Source organism: Terrapene carolina, unplaced genomic scaffold (genome assembly GCF_002925995.2).
Source record: "Terrapene carolina triunguis isolate 2854851 unplaced genomic scaffold, T_m_triunguis-2.0 Scaffold93, whole genome shotgun sequence".
In the NCBI taxonomy this organism is placed as follows: Eukaryota; Metazoa; Chordata; order Testudines; family Emydidae; genus Terrapene; species Terrapene triunguis.
In genome coordinates this window covers 17691643-17714454 of record NW_020664444.1, presented here as the reverse complement: position 1 = coordinate 17714454, position 22812 = coordinate 17691643, and the positions used below count along the sequence as shown (strand labels likewise).

The 22812-nt window shown below is 38.9% G+C and overlaps 1 protein-coding gene across 2 annotated transcripts in view; it reads right to left on the bottom strand.

The window, feature by feature from the left end:
• The window catches only part of SMG1 (SMG1 nonsense mediated mRNA decay associated PI3K related kinase), a 117676-nt gene that overhangs the window by 4105 nt on the left and 90759 nt on the right, over positions 1–22812 (bottom strand). For both annotated transcript variants that reach the window (XM_026650633.2, XM_029911304.1), the window contains exons 39-60: positions 22478–22700; positions 18504–18750; positions 17501–17730; positions 16575–16823; positions 15991–16129; positions 15798–15907; positions 14132–14350; positions 13349–13539; positions 12822–12994; positions 12315–12594; positions 10737–11009; positions 9260–9494; positions 7516–7742; positions 6847–6997; positions 6574–6763; positions 5845–6314; positions 3918–4055; positions 3343–3495; positions 2826–3005; positions 2378–2605; positions 1613–1824; positions 789–895 (exon numbers count right to left, since the gene is read on the bottom strand). In XM_026650633.2, the coding sequence (XP_026506418.1) occupies positions 789–895; positions 1613–1824; positions 2378–2605; positions 2826–3005; positions 3343–3495; positions 3918–4055; positions 5845–6314; positions 6574–6763; positions 6847–6997; positions 7516–7742; positions 9260–9494; positions 10737–11009; positions 12315–12594; positions 12822–12994; positions 13349–13539; positions 14132–14350; positions 15798–15907; positions 15991–16129; positions 16575–16823; positions 17501–17730; positions 18504–18750; positions 22478–22700 (4625 nt within the window). The remainder of the gene's footprint in view (positions 1–788; positions 896–1612; positions 1825–2377; positions 2606–2825; positions 3006–3342; positions 3496–3917; positions 4056–5844; positions 6315–6573; positions 6764–6846; positions 6998–7515; positions 7743–9259; positions 9495–10736; positions 11010–12314; positions 12595–12821; positions 12995–13348; positions 13540–14131; positions 14351–15797; positions 15908–15990; positions 16130–16574; positions 16824–17500; positions 17731–18503; positions 18751–22477; positions 22701–22812) is intronic.

Here is a 22812-nt window from a genome sequence, read left to right as displayed (position 1 = left end):
CTCAGCATTTCAATATATACACAAATGCATGATCCTACCGCAGCTCTTTTCTCTTCTGCTCCCCAGACTTCCTCATTTCTGCTCCCATTTTACTTCCCCACCTCACAAAACTAAACCAGAATATTTTTTTGTTTTGTAAACCATGTATTTATACGAAGTTAAAAGATTCCACTGCCTCAACTGTTGTGAGGAACTTACGCAAGCTATTCCTATTATCAATAGGAGTTAGAATGTAAACTCGTCCCAAGTACTGATTTTACAATAAACCCCTACATAGGAATTTGAGCTTATATGGAGAGCAATTATGGTCTCTGGGTAACTGCATTTTTACAAAGTAAGTCTTGTTGACATTTATAAATTCAGATGTTTTAAAATTAATCTCGACCCATTAAAAATTGGATTGATGAATTCAGATGTGAGGCTATTTAACAAAGCAAAGCAAAGCACCACTAACTCATTCTTTGTTCATAAGGTATCTGGAGGGTTCCAAACTAACAGGTTCTGGTGCATTTACAGTATATTTGATATGCAGCATGAAGCACAACAAGGAGTATAAAAAAAATTAATACATTTTCTGGGATTTGTGGTTTGAAGTAGAGGCTACTTTATGTTTATATCAATTTTTCAATTTTACAGTATATTTTTATTTAAGGGACACGCTCACAAACTAACTCACTGGTTACATTTGCAGCAAATTTTATAAAGCAATTTGTGTTTTTTGATAAAAAAAAAAAAAATTGTTGCTAAAAAATCCATCATGTTTGATTTGATACTTTCCCAAATGTTACCTGCAGCAAAGGTTGGCTGATATGTAGCAGTTGATGTTGGGCTTGAACATTCATTTGATGTATCCGTGACTAAGGGTGATGCAAAACTCACTAGATTATTGTAGACACTAGGAAACATAATAAAGTCCATAAATAATTTATACATTCAGCTATAGTATGTTACTTGAAAATCCCAAATGAAAACCTGAGTAAAAATGAAGTGAAATTCTGCAAATAGATTGGAAAAGAATTAGAATGGTATGTAGGGTTACCATATTTTAGTTTTAAAAAAGGAGGACACTTCACGGGGCCCCGGCCCCGCCCCAACTCCGCCCCTTCCCCGCCCCAACTCCGCCCCTTCCCCAAAGTCCCCGTCCCAACTCTGCCCCCTCCCCTGAACGCTCCGCCCCCTGCTCCTCCCCTTCCCCTGCTTCCCGCGAATCAAATGTTCGTGGGAAGCCTGAAACAGGGTGGCAGCAGGTAAGCTAGGGCTGGGGCTAGGTGCGGCGCGGCCCAGTCCGGCCCCCCTGGCCGAGCGGCTCCCTCTGGCGGCCAGCCGGCCCAGGCCAAGAGGCTCTGGCCCTGGCGTCTCCCGCCCGGCTTGGCTCGGGCCCTGGGGTGCCGGCCCCCGGCCCCGCACCACCGGGCCCTCCCTCCCTATTTTCCCCGCACATGTCCGGCTTTTTGGGATTTCCTCCCGGACGGGGATTTGAGGCCCAAAAAGCCGGACATGTCCGGGAAAATCCGGATGTATGGTAACCCTAATGTTATGTGTATCTGGTTTTATTTACATATGTAAACAGAAAAGAAAATTCTCTACAACCATACAGAAGATATAGCTTTACCTTTGACTCTGTGTTTTGAGTTCTTTCAGGGTGGGAGTTATTTCCTGCAGCATTTCAACATGCTCCTGATTGCGGACCTGACCCATAGCTTGAACTAATGTAAACAAAACTGTCTGAATATTGTCTTGCCATGATTTATATTCACCCAAGAACTGCCTAACACTATTCTCATAGGGAACATCTTCACCATCTGCAAGAGCGGCTTCTTCATCCTATAAACAAAGAAACTAGGTGTTAAGATTCATGTTTGCTTTGTTCTGTATCATAGAAAAGCTTAGCAGTTGCCCTGCTTCTACAGCCTTTGATGGGTTTTCCTATGAACACCACTTACATAAGTGACTGTAATTTCAATAGAAGAAAAATTTTCTTCAGATTTATCTAACTTGAAAAGGAAATGTCGGACATGTACAAAATTTGTAAAAGGTTTGTGTGCGCGTGTGGATTAAAACAGAAACAGAGACATGTGTACAAGAAAGGCAAGCCTTAGGTCTACCAATATCTGATCAACCTGTATCACTCCGACCTGATACCTGCACAATGTTCCAGAACCCCTTTACTCAATATACCCTTGCGTAAAATTTCTTTGATCTCAAAGTGTTAATCAGTTCAACCCTATGTACATGAGCAGGAATCACCATTATTAAATATTTAATTTTAGGGAATACCATGAGGTAGCCTAACATGAATACCCTGGTAATTTTTTTTTTTTTCCTTGAACACTCGGTAGGTCTTCTATAACAAAACAATGGAAGTTTTGGGCATTACCTTTGCCATGGCTTTCAGCAGATGTTTGACGTCTCCAAGTTGTCTGTTGTGACCAGTGAGCACAGTTTTAATACTATCAACCAGATTCTGAATTGTTTCACAAACTGTTTCTATCTGTTGTTCTTTCTCTGTTTGCACTGCCCTCTGGGTAGACATGTCCTGGGTTAGTTGTTTGTGAGCTGAAAGAAGCCATTCAGAGCTACCAATAGGATGTTCAAGATTGGTGCCCTGAAAAAAGAAAATTTTAAGCTCTATCTAGATACAATAATTTACTATACAAGTACTTCCATTTTATGTTTACTGCTAAACGGATTTAACCCAATACGCTTTCCTTGCTAAAACAAGCACACAAAACTAATAAGAAGTGAAAATAAAGTGGAGAAGCCATTCATAAGTTTGGTAATTATGTTGTATTTTACAATCCGTCTCCCCCATCAACTTTACTCACCACTCTCTGAAGTAAACGTAGCTCCAGGTCAGAGACTGAACTGTTAAACTGTGATGCAAATGAACACATTTGTTGACAACGTTTGATAAGTTCAAATAACGCAGTATCAAGACTCAAGGCTTCTGCTGTTCTAGTGCGTAAACTTTCAAAATGAATTATGTTACTGCAGAGGAAAGTAACCTACAAAGCAGAAAAAGTGAGAACCACCCCAATTAAATTGCATATTACATCAAATAAAAACACAATGATGCTTCTAGGCTTTTATCTGCAAGTCTACTTCTAGACAAGAGCACTCAAAGCAGGCAGTAGTAACAACTGTGTCAATTCATGGGCAATAACATTATTTAAATTTTTCTAATTTAAAAGCAGTTGGGATAAGCTCTGGAATTCCCAAAAATAGTCAACTGCCCTTACTGGCACCAGAGAGAGATTTTCCAAACCCTACCTTAGTAGGGCTGAACAAATTTTCCTAAATTCTCAAATAAACCAACACTAATCAATGAAATAGCTTTAGTACCTGACTTGCTCTTTGACTTTCTTTAAGGACAAGGTTTCTTCTTTCAGCAATAGTGGCATCAAAATCTTGTAGGACTGGGGCCAATGCAGGATTGGCACCTCCTGCCCATTTCAAACGCTGCTCAATGCTGGCTTCAAGTGCTGCTAGCTTCTCCTATATTGAGAAAATGATGCTGAATCAAAAAACTGCAAAAAACAGACTTTTTTTTTTAAAACCACTCTACCCATGGGACTATCCTTCCTCTTGAAGGATAAGTGTCTCAGCCTTCAGGAGAAGGATTCTTTGTATATCTGAGTATTTAGTCATGGAGCAAATTTTCTGCCATCCCAAGCAGAGAATGCTGTGTCTGCTGAGGCAGAGGGATGAAGTAATGGAATACTACGCAAAAGGTGGGACAAAGAAAGGCAACTCAGACTAACAAGTCCACATAAAAGATGTTAGCTCACAATGGCTAATATCCAGAATCATGGTGAGCAAGAGGTGGACACTTTTGGAATGTGTGGACTGCGTTAGTACAATGAGAAAGAATTCACATTTATGCATGCTGCAAAAACACACCCAAAACAAGAAAATACCTGAACTGTTCCAATTGAAGCTTCGATCTGGCTGAGCGTATGAAGTTTCTTTTTCATGCTGGCTAAAATTGCAGAACGGGGTGGAGGAGTAATGGACATGGCTTGTGGGCGACTGATAAGGAGATCTTCATGCTGCCACTTTTTCAGAAAAATATTTGTATTGAAGTTTATATCATTTCTTTCAAAAATGTTAAACTTTTATAAGAAGACATTAATTCTAACATTATGGTTACATTTTATATCAAGGGTATATTTATAAAGGGTTAAACCATTAATAAATGGCAAATATGTTACAGATATAAGCAGCAGGCATCATAGATAGTTATAAACATCAGTAGAAGGTGATACAGATGGTTATAAGCCATGGATATAAATAATGTACTGCCCTGTTGGACTAAATTGATTAACCATTTATTATTAACCCTTCAGAAAATATGTATATATGTACCCTTAATCTAAAGGAAAAGGGATTACACTTTATACTTGATTTTTAACTTATCACAGGTTAACAAACAGAATATTTGAGAAGACATCTATGAAACAGTTTAGCAATTAACATTTTAATTGTTAAAAGCAACAGAGGGTCCTGTGGCACCTTTGAGACTAACAGAAGTATTGGGAGCATAAGCTTTCGTGGGTAAGAACCTCACTTCTTCAGATGCAAACTGACCCTCTGTTGCTTTTTACAGATTCAGACTAACATGGCTACCCCTCTGATATTTTAATTGTTGTTGCTGATTCTTAAAAACAATTCATTCACATTTAAAATAAAAAACAATTTCCAGCTCCACTTTTCTAAAACATACAAAACATTCCAGAAGGAAGACTTATCACAATACTACACTCAACCAAATATCTACATAGCAGAAATCATTAAGGGCTTGTCTTCACATACAGCCGTGCAGGTGTGCCATTTTAGCACTTTAGTGAAGATGCTACTATGCTGATGGGAGAGCTTCACCCATTGGCAGAGTTAATCCACCTCCCCAAGAGATGGTAGCTATGTCGATGGGAAACGCTCTCTTGTCAAGATACCGCTGTCTACACTGAGGATTGGGTTGGTATGTCGCTCAGGGGTGTGGATTTTTCACTGTGGGCATTGCACTAGTTCCTCCTTTCTCAGGGGGCTGGAACGGAATTTTTCCCTCATCACCAGATTGGACAAGTGGTTTTTTTCCTACCTTCCACACAGCTGGTTTGGGGTGGGGAGAGGCTTAGTTGGGCAAACAGGAAAAGGAATTAGACTATGATGTTGCAACTCATTATGGGAGCATGGGGCAGATGTCCAGTGCAGGTACTCCGTAGGGAAGGGATAGAAAGATCCGATAAAATGGATTAGTAAAGGATTTAAAGGAGCTATCCTTTAAAGGAGTGGGAAAGGTGGGGGTTTGGGGCTCCCACGACTGGTACGGCAGGGAACCAAATCCCCTCCCTTTATAGCCCTCTCTTACCCCTATTCAGAGGGGGAGGTCCAAGCTGCGGGTTGGCTGAGGACCACAATGGGTAAGGGAGAGGGCTGACTGAAGCCCCCCAGATACACACTGAAATGATTACAGCATTACCTGCACCATACACTTTTGTATCTGCCGGTACATTTACATAAGAATACATTTATGGCCTAATTAAACACATCCAGTGTCTCCGGTCCTCCTGGTTTATATATGTTTAGTTCCAAAACTTAAATTATAAATGGTCATGTTTGCACTCTTGAGAGCAGCTAGCTCCACAAGCTACCAGCATGCTATGCTATTCTTCCATATCTATGTATTAAATAAAATTTAAAAACTGAAAACTAAATTAAGTCTACTAAAAACTATCAACGTTCATTATACACTCCACAAGCAATATGCATTTTATGTTCCTGCATGACACAACTGAAGCATATTTTTAGATGAACAATTTTGGAAAGAGTTTACATATGGTTTACCTGGAACATGGCAATATGCAATTGCACCCTCTGAAGGCTAGTCTTGCAAGAAGAAATACTGGTTTCAAGTCTGCGCACTAAATCATGTTTCTTCCATGCTGTGTCATATGAACTGGCCAATACTGTTGCCCTGTTCATGACCAACTGTGAGAACTTGCCAATTTGGATATTGTGTTCTACAGCTTTCTTACACAGGTCATCCACAGAAACTTTGCTTTCTGCTCCAAAGTCCTTAGCTTCTACTTGAGCAATGATATCCACACCCAGAGCACTGATGAAACTGCACAGAGTAAGCCCCAAGGCTTGATTTGGAAGGCCAATTAAAAGCTGTCTCACAAAATCTGCTGTAAATGCCTTTATAGGTTTGGCCATTTGGTCTTCACTAAAACAAGAATTTCTATAAAGGGCTTTCACATTGACAATTTGCACGGGTCCATTTACTGTGTTCTGATCTTCAAGTGAACTTGCTCCTTTAAAAAATAAACAATATTTCATATAAACATTTGTATATCTAGAAAAATTTCATTTATTTTCTGTACAGACAGCAATGTTATTACATGACAGAATTTACATTTATTTTCTCGGCACTAGCATCTTAAAATATGTAAGTTACAGAAATACAGATTAGTTTCATTCTGTACTCATATCACAGGTAAAGTGGTGGAGAGCAGGGAGGTTTCCTATTGCTATGAAACAAAAATGGTTTCTTTTACATTAATGCATATTTACCTGACAAAGTTTTAGAAAATGTACCACAGAGTCTGAAAAATTCTTTAATTGTCTGTAGTCTCTTTAGAAAGAAAATCTCCTCTAGAACTTGTCGATTATCATCATCATCAAAGAAATTAACTTGAGTGCTCCGGGCTTCCCTGATTATATCAATCTTACGCCAAGCGACAGGTATTTCCATCTTGTTTAGCTGAATGAAAGTAAGGAAAGAATTATTTTCTTGTTTTATAAATGTCTTATGCCTCAAGGATATTTTGAAATATAAAGCCATACCTTTTCAATTAACAAGCCAAATGCAGTTTCTACTTGGGCAAACATTCCATCAAATGCAACCAAAAGCATCTGACCAGCTGACATTTTTGGAGTTTCATCAACTGAACCATTTCTTGGCTGAATTAGTTCACCATACTGAGCATGAAGCATTCTAGGAAAAAAGATAAGGGGGTTAAAATATTTTTGGTACCAAAAATACCTATGGCCACTGGTGATTCTATCTGACCAGGAAGTCTTTTGCAGAAAATTCATTCAAACCGTGGCTGCTGCAGGAACTGCAAAAATTATGAATTCCTCACTCCAGTTCACAGCCTTCTCAGATTTTAGAGACACTTGCTCTCCTGAAATCTCCTCTCTCCATATTTTCCTAAGCTTTTCTTTTAAAATTTCTGGCTAAAACAATGGTCTTGTGTTGCCTATAAACTTTGGGAAATACCCCAAACATCAAATGCATCGTAAGGTCTAATTTATGATGATTAAAATATAAAAGTTTTCATAATCTCACATTTATACTCATTTTACTATTAAAAACTAAGTATTATCCATTGTTAGGTGACATATGTAACAAATAATCAAATTAAAGACAAACCAAGAATTGGATACGGTGGGTTAGAATAGGGCAAAACATATTGACTTTGAACTAAAGGAAACACACACAAAACTATTTACCTTGCAACATCAATGTAATGAGTATGCGTTTCTTCTTCTAGCCCCATAGCTGCATTTCTTAAATAGGCTTGAAGAGATTCAACCAGCGTTTGCAAAGGGACTCCATCAGTTGTTTGTTCAATAAGATTGTCCAGTTCATGAAGCATACTTTCTAAAGTGTACTCTCCTTTCATTAAACACCTAAGAGCTTCTGGAAAAATGATCTGCCTGAAGTTTGAGTTCAATTCCTGTCAGAAGTATGAAAGAATAAGAAAAAAAATAGCTTCCTCCCTTTTTAGGTGTCATATGCAATGCCTTATTTATGTTATTATTATGCCACCTACAGTAAAGGTTGTTTGAAGACAATAGACTATTGGCTAGCAAAAGGATCAGAAACTTGCTTCAAATATTTTATCGTACACATTGAGAATAGGAAGCCCTTAAACTTTGAGTGTAGCTGTTTTAAACCTAAACCAATGGCATTTTACATAAACCAAAGGGTTTTAAAACATTAAGTAGTGAAGGCAGTATCTTAGAGAAAGTGTCTTGTTGCCCACCTTGTCACCTTTTCATGACTTATGCAGATTACCTAGTCTCCCACTGATGAGTGAACCACCACCCTGTAGCAAATAACCATTTTTTATATGGAAAAATAATTGGAAAACATTTAAAGTAGACTTAGATTATCTGACTGCTGTTTAGCAACTAGAAATGAGTTAAAGCACCGCAAGGACTAACTGCAAGTGCTCTGCAGATGATTGGTGGTACAGAGACTTCATTTTGAGAACCGCTATTTTCACTAAGCAGAATGCATCAGAGGGCTAAAGCAGGTTGTGCAAGGTATCAGCCAGTGCCTTCCATCTCCAAAACAAGACAAGATGCACCAAAAGGAAGGTTAATTAGCTTAGTTTAGTAAGATTTTCAAGTCTCATCCAAGAACTCAAAAGGAAATATGGCCTTATTTGTGTTCAGTGCAATTAAGTTATATACATGCTTCTGAAACACAGGTTAATAATATAATAGCACCTTTCTCCAGAGACTCTCAAAGCCCTTTATAAAGATGGGTAAAGAGTGCTTTTGAAAAGTGACTCAGGAGCACGAAAATCCTCAAAAATACAACAGTCACACCTGTCATAGTCAAATGGATGGCTGGTGAAAACCAAGTAATTGGTCCATATGATTCAGAGTTGCCTTTAAAGTCAAAAGTTTCTATCAGTGAGCACTCTTCTGTGGGTAAAATTAAGATAGTTCATTTCCCCCCTCCCATGTCTGGGAACTGAGGCCTGTAAAGTATTCCTTTCGCGTGTTTCAAACAGCTTGGGGTTTTTTTTTGAGGGGAGGGGGATAAATTGTAGCTAGAAATAAATAGAAATGAAAAATTTTAAACACTATTTGGAAACCTTTTTGGACTCCCAGTGATAGGGAATAATATGAAATAACAGCAAGACATGGAGCTGTTATTTTGACTAATTTGTTACTATCTCCATCTTCTATATCTCATTAATAAATAGTAACTTTTTTCAAAATTCTGGGTTGCATTAATAGTTTGTTTTAGTCATTTAAATATTAAGTAATTATAGTAAATGTAATAGGTTGAGAGTCAGGGAATAAATGGGATATTTAAGACTAATTCCTGATAAAAGACTTCTGGTAATAATGTAAAATAATTATAAATACTTTTTTAGGAGAATTACTGGAACACAACAAACTATATGGCTTCACCGATGTCTTTGGAAAAAACCAATGGCATAAAAGTACACTTCACCTGAAGTGAGATGTAAACTCCATTAGCTAAGTGAACTGCTTCTGATGCTTCAATTGGGTTTGGAATGTCCAAGTCCTGTGGGACCAGATGACATTGCTTCAATAACTGCACGAGGCATGTAACATTCCCACTCATGCTACATAGCTCCTCCAAGAACCAGGCTCCATCCCTTGAAGTCAAATCAACCAGTTGCTCTCCAGCACTAGATGCGGCACCTTCCATCATTAGATTACGTCTAAATGAAGCAATATTTTTGTTAGACAAGTAAAAGCACATGTGCTAATGCATATTAAGTTTACTTTGCTACCATTTAAATTGATAAGCTAGCCATAAAAACATGGAATGGAACAGATCTTAAAAAAGGCAACATATTTTATAGTATATTCTAGGCAATATGATAATTTAGATTTCTAATACTAGTATTAAATTGACTTTAATTAGAAAATTATATTAAATTTACATATTAATATCAATAACTCAAGTGTAAAAAAATTACCATTTTTGGCCAAAAAATGAATATAAAGTCATCTGTGATGACCTGGGAAAATGTCTGTTATATTTCTTATGAATACTGTGTGACTGTTTCCCTGTTGTGTGACTGTTTCCCAGCAACTGTGTATTGCTGCCTGCCTAAATGCACAGAGTGAAATCAAAGGAGGCTGTAAAAGGGTTTCTGAGGAGTCAGGTAAGAAAGGGAAAACAATGACACAGATAAGACAGTCTCTTAGGTAGGCAGATGCAAGGGAATTAAGATAACAGTGGCTGGGCCATCAAGTGTGGTGGTGTGGGGAAGGACCACCTAGCTGGATCCATCCAGGCTAGGATGTTTTACTCTTCCAAAGTTAAACGGGGATCAAAGGAGAACCTGAAAGATCAGAAAATCCTGACCAGTTTAAAAGGTGTTTCTGGCAGGAAAGTAGGGGAAGTGATCAGAGAGGCTGGTCAGGATGTGACAGTGAAAAGGCTGACAGTGACTGACATTCAGGGACTGGGGGGAAAAGCTGCAAGCAGGACAGACTTTTCACCCAACTCAGAGATGGGGAATAAGCCAGACTCACCTGAGCCATGGATAAAGAGGTTAAAAGCTTAGGTAAGGAAATATGCATGTAGGTTTCTTATTTTAAATCCACTTCTCTAAGTACTGGGTATCGTTGGGGAAAATAAATCATGCTCTTTTTTAATCAGCTGTTTCTGCATCACTGCATCACACACATACAGTCACAGGCTCCCAAAAGGGAAACCTTGCAGTATCCAACCCCAACTGGCTCTCCGGAATTAGTCACAGTTGGTAGCCAGGGGGCTGTAACCCAGAGACAGTGGTTGGATCTCAAGACCCGACCACAAAAAGAAGTAGAGGCACAGGCCTGGAACTTGAAAGGGTACACTAAGGGGGCTGGAAAAGGGTCTCATAGGGGGCACCCTATCCAGGGACCATGAGATCAACTACCTATAGTATATTTTATAACAGACTGCTCACCTTGTAAGGGTGCAAAGAGCAGATATAACAACACTTGCTAGGCTCAATGACCCCTCCTCTCCATTTTCATGTAGGAAAACCTTAATACAACGTTCAATTTCTTTCAACTGTTCCTCACAAACTGGCACAGTGACTGCTTCTTGTTTCAAACGTTCCACCTGTCTGATTAGTCTGCTGTTTATATCTGCTGCATATCTTTGAAGAGTCATTTCTGTAGCAGTTATGAATTGACATACAGTTGGAGGTGGCTGAGGAGCATACTGCATTTCATACCTGTAAAATGACAGCAAAATGACAAGTTCTCCTTTCTGAAGCTTTAACAAGCTACATTCCATTCCCTAGGAAGAGTACTCCATATTTAAACACGAATCATCAAATATTTTGGGCCAAATTCTAGATGTGAACAAAGTGGAGGATGGCCACCCTACTTTGGCTCTTCTGTCAAATCATGGACTGATAACTCATTCAATGGCTCCTGACATGGAGTACAATAGTGCATGGATAGCTCCTGTGCAGATCATGTCTCTTGGTCAAAAAAAACAATGGCAAAACATTCACAAGATTCCCCTTCCCCACCCCTTTCTGAAAATTTTAGTTCTTTCCAACCAGTTTTAGTCTGCTGATACACAAGTGCCTGGCCCAAGTCATGATGTCCATCTAAATTTCCCCTGGCACACAAAAAAATCATGAGAGTTGATCTAAGCCAGGATACAAATGCAAATTAACACTGCTTTTGTTTTGAATACATCTCCTTTTATTGAGGTGGAGAGTTTAAGTTCACTTCCCCTTCATTAGCCAGAATTCGATCCTTTGTTTCCAGAACATCTCTAATACTGTAGATACATTTGGCTAGATCAATATACTCAATGCTTATTTTAACTCAAAAGGAAAAAAGTCTTCCTTCTTTAATGTCACCTTTCAACATTCTTTAGGGAATGAGTTGGCAATAAATTTAGAACAGCACTGATGTAAGTCAATGGACTTCCTACCTTTCTTGCCTTTTGATTATAATCCAGCATTAACACTAAAATCTATTCTCAGGATCAATTGGTGGACAACAAGCCAGGAGTCTCCTAATTTCAGAAGTACAATTAACGTTAAAAACCACTAACCATGCTAAAATATCAGTTCACTGTGCGTTAGTGTTTTTCTACCGCCCATCGTTGTAGTATTTGACAATACCAAAATCCCTATTGGACCTCATGGAGTCTCTGGCACTTCTTTTTCATGACCAAAACGCCGCTTGGTGTGGTGTAGGGTTTTGTTTTGTTTTAAGCCATGAAAATCACTTTCCTAGAGCTGTGCACAGCCATTAATCACAAAATAAAGCAACAATATTTATAGTTCTGTTTTGTCACTACATGGATGAAGCTGTGAGACCACACTTTAAAAGATGTTCTCTATTTTCTTTTTAAAACGCTGCAATAGCACCTTTAAAAGGAAACACTCCTTGGAAAGACTATGGCATTTTAACATAAAACAAAACTTTAGTGTTTTACATTTCCTGCTTAAAATAAAAGTATCTTGAAAGTAGCAAGGATTAAATTACTAGGGAAATCCATTGTGCTGTCAACTTACTTCCCGTAGAGATCCTGACAACGTTCTATTGTCATGTTACAGATGAGTTCTTCCATCCACGTCTTCCACTGCTCAATTCGGTGTTTCTGAAACACAGCTTTGGGATACTGAAGAGCTACTGTTGCATAGTTATGCAACTGTTCAAGACAGCCACGTAAAACAGACCGCCTCTGTTGAAGAAGAGCACCAACCTCTCCCTCTAGCTGTTCACACTGACTGATCAAATGTGCCTGGCCAGCATTCTGCAGAAAGGCTGTTGCTGGTACATAACTTGGGGGACCTTTCAAGAAAGAGATTAAATTTTAACTATTTTCCTGTAACTATTGGTGATCACATATGTAATATGACCATAATTTAAAATCACATCTTTATATGTATAAAACCAGAGTATTACAAACATACTTTTAAGTCATTTGTTAAGAAAACATTTGGTTTTAAATACTAGTTCAATTACTTTTTCATGGATAAAAATACCAAGAGAAGGATACAATACTATTTATTTCATACCAAGGTCCATTTGGGTGCTAATTTCTTGAAGAAGACTTGCAAGTTGCGTTGCCTCTAAATTATTAAAAGCAGCTTGGTAATGTGTTATCCACTGCTCAAATTCATTCAGCTTCACTTGGATTGCTTCCTGAACAGCTCTTTGCTGTGATTGCAGCTGGGTGTGTTCAGAATACCTGAGTTATAGAAGTCACAGAATCTATTAACCGCCCTATGAGAAATATTTAATTACACTGATCAAAGCCGTACTAACTCAATTGATCTGAAAATCTATTTTATAATTTTCACAGATTACATATTATAAAAAGTTTAAAACGACTATATTAAACACTTCTGTAAATTGTATTTGAACTGTGAGAAGAAGTTTCTCACTGCTGTCAATCTCTGGTCCGAAGTAACCATTATAAAATTAACCAATGTGCATACAGCATCTAATTCATAAAAAGCTGCAATGTGCTAACAGTGCAATATTAAACAAAGTTTTAAGATCCTCAAATAAAAGCACTGTAGAAGCACAGGTATTTCTATACCTGTGCTGCAATGTATGAGATGGGTGATCCGCTTCTTCTGCTCCTTCTAGAAATTCAATCTCTTCTAGTAATTTGCCTTGCAATTTTTCAATGTCCGTCAACTGTTCTTGCAAGCTTAGATACTCTTCTAAACTACTGTCCAGCTTAGGAAGCACAACCAGCATTTCATCTCTGTTCTTAAACCAGTTTACCTATAAATCAAGATATAGAAATTAGAAAAATAGATGTGTTACTTATTCAAATGGATAGAGGGAGTACTTCATTTCTGTGCTGCTGCTCAGCTGTAATCCATGGGTACAGGTTTCCTCAACTCTCACAGGTTTTAAGCTTTTAAGATTGATCAAAATATCGATCTATGTCTCTAGGCTTCAGCAGGGCCGGCTCCAGCATTTCTGCCGCCCCCGAATTGCCGCAGGTGCCGCCCCTCTCCCTTGGCCGCCCCAAGCACCTGCTTGTTAAGCTGGTGCCTGGAGCCGGCCCTGGGCTTCAGATTTCAACCCTGTGGCACAATGCAGGAAATTACTTCAGCACATACTTAACCTTCATGTTCTTAAAAGTTAATTGTGTTCTTAAGTGTCCTTCCTAAACAGTGCTACTTTCCTAAATCTGGGCCTGAATTAGCTCAATAAAAGCTGTAAGTGTTATACTCTTAGCAAATACTATTTTCTAACATGCAAAAACTACTTTCAAATGTGAAGAATTTCTATTCATGACACGTCTAGCATTTTAAAAATGTTTTATGTGATAGTATAATGTGACATTTTACTGTAGTGACTACTTCACCTTTATCTCAGCTACTCTGGAAGAGAAGAGGCTACGAGTGATGTCTCTTTCCATCTCTCTTTTGCTCTGTTTGTTTTCAGCCTGCTGGCCACCACCACCATACACAGCCCCAGCAAATCCTGCTTCCCCTCCTGCTGTCCAGTCCACAAGAGGATCATAAACAAAAGCCTCAAGCAACGTAAGCAAAGTCTCTCTCCCACGTCGCATAATATGTAGAACCTGCATTTTAATAAATTTAGTCAGGTTAAGCTATCCTCATAAAATAGGACAGTTTTTAAATACAATATAGACATTAATATCTGAATAGCTAAATAAAGCAATCCATAACTTTCCTGAAGGTGGATATACTGAATTATAGCTGCAAGTTCGAATAGCGCTTTCTTGAGTTACAGCTGCACCAGAGTTTGCATTCTAACCTTTCTTCACAAGCTCCTAACTCTTTGAAAAGATTTACTTTGGGGCTGAATTTTCCTATATTTGTCTCTGCCCAAAGCTGATTTTTCTTTTCTTATTTGTGCATCAAGGGTGCAGAGGTGGGAAGACAGAGAGAAGAAAAGTAGTAGCGAAAGAAGAGGAAAGATAATGACAACTAAGCAAAATCCCTTCAGTCATTAGAATTATGGTTGAGTAAAAAAATTCCCACTTCCCCCTTGTGTAACATATAAACAAATAAAAATCTCACCACTTTAAAAAAAAAAAAAAAAAAAAAAAAAAAAAAAAAAAAAACACAACAGTACACCAAAAAAAGCTGAAGTCTGAAATGTAAGTTTGACATACATATAGTCTTCCTGGAGGGCTACTTCATTTGTTTGGTATGCAGTAATAAAGAAAAAGGTTCTTAGCGGCTGAAAGAAGTCTCTGAACATGCTCAGTAGTAAGTTACGATTTCAGTGAAACTTAATGCCTTCTTTGTCACATCACCACAAATTCTCCAGAAACACCCCCTCAATTTACTATTAGAATACAAAAACTTTTCAGGTATTAAATTCTCTAACCATCTTTTATATCCCCATAAGACATAATAGCTTCATAGAGCTTAAGGCTAGAAGATATAATCAGATCATCTAGTCTGACCTCCTGTATATCACAGGCCAGTACATTTCACACAGTTACTCCAGTACTGTGCTCAAAAACCTGTGTTTGGTCAAAGCATATCTTCTAGAAAGGCATCCAAGTCTTGATTTGAGGACATCAAGAGATGGAGAATCCACCACTTCCCTTGGTAGTTTGTTCCAATAGTTAATCACACTCATGGTTAAAGGTGTGCCTTATTTCTAATTTTAGCAGGTATGATGGGCTATGCGCTTCTTACATTGCATTTATCTCAAATTTTAACATAGTATTCTAAACATGATACTTTATAGCTCTGATCTGGAGAGCCTAATTTTTAGAAGTCAGTTAAACCTGCCAAACAATGGACCATTGTGATCATGCCAACATCTGGAGCTAAATTTTATATACTTGCACGCTTTTTTGTTTTTGTTTTTTTTGTTTCACAAAAATATAAAATGTCCCCAAAATAATACTCTTATTTCCTCCATATCAAACAACATTTAAAGAATAAGAATAGAATAAGACTTTGAAAAGGCAGTAAGGAGAAGGGAAGCATTTCCAAAACAAACAACAGATGAGAGTTCCCCACACTTCTAGAAGTGTCACAGCCTACCTGTTCACAAGAAAGCCTGAAAACCCCTTCTACTCCTGTTACTCCAAGTGCTGTTTCAATATTGTGTGTCATCCGGAACGGAACTTTTTCTGGTACTCTAAGGCTTTTTCCTTCAAGAGAAAGATTCAGATTTTTAATTATTAAGAAAAAGGTTATATTTGAACATGTATAAAACAAAAAATTTTTTTTTTACCTTTTTCAAAACAAACATTGTAATCTATATGTACAACTTCTCCTGTAGTCATGTCGATAAGAACATTATCCAGATGTCTGTCTCCAAGACCAATTATATAGCCAACCATGGACATAACTGCAGTGGATCTCGCGTATGACTTTAAAGAAAATTTCAGAATCATGTTTTTGGTTTTAGGAATCTTAAAAAAAATCACTTAATTATTTTATTATTATTATTCTTTTTAGGATAATTCACAGCAGTCAGTTGCAAGTTCTCCTCTACTGATTGTCTCAGGACATCTACCAACAGAGCACTCATTTCTTTAAGAACTTCAATTAACAGGCTAATTAAGATACAGGTAATCAGGTTTTCCACTTCTTTCTAGGGCACCATTTTTTCTGCTTTTACGCCCAATGTCTCGCTCTTGCTTCTTCCAACTATCCATATTAAAGCACACACTTCTGCTAAGTGATGATTCAATAGTACTAGCTCACCTGTCCCTACAAGAGTGCCATTGCTATAAGCATCCCAAGCATCTGCTGCCCCTCCCCCAAGTCAAAAATATGGTTTTAAAAAGGAAAATAATATATGTTATAGCTTACCTGTGTAACTCTCCACCACTCATCAGGTGTAGCACATGATGACCAAAGTTCTTTAGCTAGAAGATTTGGTGGAGTTGCTTCCATAAGCTCCTCTAGAACAGCCTTCATTACGTTCAAAGGCCAGTCACGACGAGATACATCTAGACTAAGCCCAACTGCCTTCAATGCAGGTCCAATTTTACTGTAGTAAAGTTCACTGGGTCTAGGTACTATTCCAGGATTTTGAGGGGTCTGGTAAGAATCCTGAGCCTACAAGAAATTGCATTATAAAGCTCTCTTATTTATTCTAACTACAATACTGAGTTACGAAGTTATCCTGAAGTCAGTTCAGACTAAAAAAAAATTGGAATCTAAATAATCCTCTCTCTGGATTATGACTTGCAGCGCCTGGACTAACTATTTCAAATTCAGGAGGGTTTTTTTTTTTTTTTTTTTTTAAATTTATGACAGTGATTTTCAAAGCACTCAGCACTATCCTACCTCAACTTCTACTGAAGTCCATGGGACTTTTACAACTGAATTCAGTAGCAGCAGGGTTAGGACAACATTTAGCACTTTCGAAAATCCCATTCTAAAGCTACAGAAGGTAAAGTGACAAAAGAGCTAAGAATGGGAAAAGAAACTGAAATGGTTTAGAGTAACTTTAACTTTAGACATACAAAAATGCTCCTCCCCTTGAAGTATCACACAAGAATTAAAGATATACCTAAGAAATGTTCCTCTCTAAAAGACAAAATTTGACTATACAGTTTTGCCTGATATCTGATCAAACCCCATGAGAGATGAACATACAGATCTACTCAGCATGAATGCATGTACAGATAAAAATCATGAAAAATATTTTAATATTTGCTTTAGGTTTTAAAGCAACTTATGAAATATTCCACTTCTGAGAGGTGCTAATTAGTTTAAAATACAGTAGTTACCTTTTGTGCTTGTAAAGCAGCTTCTCGCTGCTGCCACCGCTTGTAAAGGCCAAATAAAGGAGTAGCTCCATCCACCCATTGAATTAGGCCTGATCTCGTTCCCAGTGGTGTCACAGAATAGTGCCTAGCATGAAACCGTGGTGTCTCTTGACGATTAATTGTAGCAAACATGGTGTTCACAATTGATAAAAACTGCATGATTCTCTCATCTAGATGTAAATCTTCTAAACCTGTATTATAAAATTTAAGAAAGTATTCTGTTTAAAATTTAGCTTCTACAACAAACTATAAAAGCTCTTTCCCCTTAAATGAATCCCCCAAAGTAGCATTTCTGAACTGCACATTTCATTTTAGACTTAAAACAGCTACATATCTATCCAGGCCCAGAGTGGGTTCCTAAGCAATAGGATATTTGCTAATGGAACAGTCCTTGGGCTTGGGCTGCTGTTCTAACTCCATGGGAGAAGCATGCAAGTGGAGTGGCAGCTCTGCAGAGCACTTCCCTACTGTTCACAGGAATGTGTGAAGCCTCAGGCTGATGCTCTCTCTTCCGGCTACTGCATGAGTTTTGTGAGAGAGTTCAGCTGATAAGGAAGATCAAAACAGGCTGCAGCTGGAACTCTGTTTTCTGTTGCAACAGCCACAAGGACCCACAGGCCTCTTCTTCTGCAGCTTATGTGAGTCAAAGAATCTTACAGCATTTGTGGAAAGAAAAGCCGATGGATGATCGACACTATTACATATGGACACCTACAATGTCTCTCATCCACTGTTCAGGTATAATTTTAAGGGCTGCCTGAAAGGTTTTTTGGCCAGGCTGACTATCACAATCCACACTCAATGTTCACAATACGTCTTTCCAACTTTAGAGGTGCTACTCTCTAACTTAAAGTGAGTGTAAGCCTGAATAATATACATATAAAACACGCATCTGCCCAATATTTTAGCAATCCCCCCTCTCCCCCCATACACACACAATCCTGAGGAAATTTCCAGGTCTTACCTTTGAAAAGGTATGGGTAGTTCTTCCCATCTGAACCCAGGAAAAGGAGTTTTTTGGGTTTGGTTTTAGTAGGCAGAATTGTGATAGTGCTCCCCACACTTTGAATCGTGACTGTGTCTCTAGCGGACACTTCTCCGGGGAGTGCTATTTCAGTGTTCATCGTGGCAGCCAACCAAGGACTAATTTCTTCAAGGCGTAAGAGGTAACTGGCACGTTTCTGTGCTCTTTGTTGCAAACTTAGCATAACCTTTTAAAGAAATTGTTAAAAAGCTGAAGTTCAAGCTGATGTAGTGGTAAACATTTACAAAAACAAATAGATTTTCTGCTTTTGGGGGGGGGGGGGGGGGGGGAGGAAGGAATTGCTTTCTTAAGCCATGTATTCTTCCATTTTATTGATGTACTAATCTATATTTATAATTATTGGTGACAAAACCATATCAAAGACAGTAACATTTTCACCATTTTTATTTAACAAAAGAAAAGGTTTTGGCTTAGAGATAACTGTATTTACAGTAAGGGAACGCTCTTAAAAGGGGCTAGGTTCCTGTATTTTTTAAGATCTGGTACTAGGTCTGTTTTGGGAACAGAAAAAAGGGCAAAACAGAGCACTAGAGAGTTACTTGCTACCAAGAAATCTGCACATTCCCTCACTTTTGTTTTGCAGAACAGGCTAATGTCAAGAAAACCAATTTACATATTAAATAGCATCCATCTACCAATCCAGTTCAATTACCAGGTTGGCTCTGGCCATTTAACAGTTGGACAACGTCATTTACAACCTCTCTCTCTTTAGGCACGTCTACACTTAAAACTCTGCCACGATTCAGTATAGACACTACCTACACTCACGGGAGGGATTCTCCTGCCAGTATATGTAAATCCACCTCTCTGAGAGGCGGCAGATTGGAAGAATTCTTCCACTGACCTCGTGCTGTCTACATTGAGGGGGTTAGGTTGGTATAGCTATGTGCTTGCCTTCACGTACAGCACTATAGTGGCACTGCTGCAGTGCTTTAGTGAAGATGTTACTACGCTGACCTGAGAGCTTCTTTCATCAGCGCAGTTAATCTACCTCCCCGAGAGATGGTAGCTATGTCAACAGAAGCTCTCCTGTCGACACAGCGCTGTCTACACATGGGGATAGTTATACTGACCTATGTTGCTCAGGCGTATGGATTTTTCATACCCTTGAGCGACGTAGTTATACCGTAATAGGTCTGTAGTATAGACTTGGCCTATGTCTCTAAACTATTCACACCCATGAGAGACATAGCTACACCAATGTAAGATCTTAGTATAGAACAGGTTTCAGTTCCCTTTTCCAGCCTGTAAGAGCATTTTTGTTGCTACAACCTTCTAAAGCATCAGCAATAAAACTGGATAGGAGATGACCAAAAAAGGAGTCACAAGACATATCCTAAGACTTAGCAGGTATGAAGTGAGAGATATGTAGGTGTCAGAGCGTAGTTAGCCCCCTGAAGGAGTCAGGGGCACAGCCTACCTCTGAGAGGCTCCACAAGGGGGAATGAGACAGCTCAGGTTCACCTAGGAGAAGTTAACTCATGGAGTAACTGGGAGGCAGTTAATTTGACAGTTTAGCACCTGGACATGATAAAAGGTACCTCAGTTAGAGGGTGTCAAGTATCAGGGGGTAGCCGTGTTAGTCTGTATCTACAAAAACAAGGAGTCTGGTGGCACCTTAAAGACTAACACATTTATTTGGGCATAAGCTTTCGTGGGTAAAAACCTCACTTCTTCAGATGCATAGAGTGAAAGTTACAGATGCAGGCATTATATACTGACACATGGAGAGCACGGAGTTACTTCGCAAGTGGAGAACCAGTGTTGACAGGGCCAATTTAATCAGGGTGGATGTAGTCCACTCCCAATAATAGATGAGGAGGTGTCAATTCCAGGAGAGGAAAAACTGCTTCTGTAATGAGCCAGCCACTCCGAGTCCCTATTCAAGCCCAGATTAATGGTGTTAAATTTGCAAATGAATTTTAGTTCTGCTGTTTCTCTTTGAAGTCTGTTTCTGAAGTTTTTTTGTTCAATGATAGTGACTTTTAAATCTGTAATAGAATGACCAGGGAGATTGAAGTGTTCACTTACTGGCTTATGTATGTTACCATTCCTGATGTCCGATTTGTGTCCATTTATTCTTTTGCGGAGGGAAAAGAATAAATTATTATTGGGAGTGGACTACATCCACCCTGATTGAATTGGCCCTGTCAACACTGGTTCTCCACTTGCGAAGTAACTCCCTGCTCTCCATGATCAGTATATAATGCCTGCATCTGTAACTTTCACTCTATGCATCTGAAGAAGTGAGGTTTTTACCCACGAAAGCTTATGCCCAAATAAATCTGTTAGTCTTTAAGGTGCCACCAGACTCCTTGTTGTTTCAGTTAGAGGGGGAACTCCTGAGGGAAAAGGCAGCTGCCAGAGAGCCAGGACTGCAGAGAGGATCCCAGGAAACTGGTGAGAAGCCAACGCTCCAAAAAGGGAGATGCAGGGCAAGCCTATAGAGGAAAAAGGTAGGAGGCAGCAGGGAGCAGCAAGGGACTAAGAAGGATTGGTTCTGGATGTTCCAAACAAGGGCCCTGAGCTGGAACTCAGTGGCATAAGGGGGATGGAGTCAGGTGGTGTAGCTCCCCATCCTGCCACAAGGGACAGCTAACAGATAAAGGCCCCATATTACAGTAGGTGACCAAGACGTTCTGCCAGGTCCAGAGCTGCCAACATTGAAGACTGTCACTACAGAGTCCTGGGGTTGAGACCTTTAATGAAACAACTAAAACAACTCCAGGATGGTAGTTCATGGAACTTGTTGAAGCTCCAAATGCAGGCTTCAACCAGTAGAAAAATATCAGCCAAATGCACTGGTGGAAGGATTATAAAAGTCTCATTACTTCATAACCCCAAAGTCACACCAAAGAAACCTTCAGAAGAGAGCTGTATTTCCTACCTTGATCTAGCAGCCCAAGTCTTCCAGTACTGAGATGGCAAATCCAGTACCTGGAGGAACTAGGAGAGACTGCAAGAATTGTGAGATTTTTAAGAAAGGGTGTCAGGTGCTAGAAAGCATGTCATGTAAAGAGAACTGGAGAAGTTGAGAACTGCTGTTAAAACTGACTGGAGCACTGCTGGACTTCCAAGAGAGGGAATGTGTTCAGTAGCAGAGTCTGAGCTGACTAGGCTCATGGGGAAGGAGATGGGGAGAAGTTTGAAGAGATAGGATGGGAAAAAACAGGAAAGGAATAGCTGTTTGCTCCTATCATTTTCCAGGATCCCACAGACTAGAAGGTAGGAAGTTAAAAAAGGAAAGTACTACCAATGGCTGGAAGGTTAGTAATGGAGAGGGTAAAGATATAAGCTGTATTTGTGGCAGAGGCAAAATACTAAGATTTGGTGATCGCAGAGCTCCTATAAGGCTTGGAGAGGGCATAAAAAAAAATGTGCATATGGAACATTACCCAAATTGCAAGGGATGAAGCCAACCTATAGTCGGATGATAGTGGAGGACAGATGCTTATTGATGCAGTGGTAGCTCTCACATTGCTTCAGTCTGCAGTCTACTTAATCCATGAGAAGTTATTTCCTTTGTCCTAACGCACCTCTGCCTGGTTCCTAAGCATGTCATTCTGCAAACTATAATTTGAGCACCACTGCCCTAATTTGGCCCTATTATGATTTTAAACAAGTTCCCAATGTTAGCTTCCCCTCTTGAGACAAAAATATTTGCCTGTGCAATGAGGACACAAAATCTGTTCTTATTAATCTTCCCAGATTCAACCAGGTATGATCTAGCCCTAAAATAATGTGACATTCAAACTCATGAAACAGAGGAAGAAACTAACTGGTACATTAGTCATTCCACTAACAAGTAAGAAATCAGTTTAATCATATGTAGCAGAAGAAGTCATCAGATTGTATATATAATTTTCTTTATTAGCACGTTGAAGATACAGTACCTCCTTAAACGGGATCCAGCTGCTTCCAGGTTTAGCAGGATTAGAAGGGTTCTTAAGTTTTTCCAAAGCATTTTCAATTGCATCTCCATAGTTGTCCTGAAACCATTTTTCATGAGGAGTTTCTGCAGGAGCTGCAGTGATGCTTTGTACATGTTCCAAAGCAAATACAATGGGCTTCATTAGAGCTGTATGCTTTTCACGCATGATTGCTATCTTTTCCTCTCTATGTAGGAAGGAGAGAAGAAAAAATTTTAGATCAGCTTTAAAAATGAAGTATTTTAAAACAAAAGGCATATTTATTATAGGATACATCACACTGACTGTTACCCAGTTAA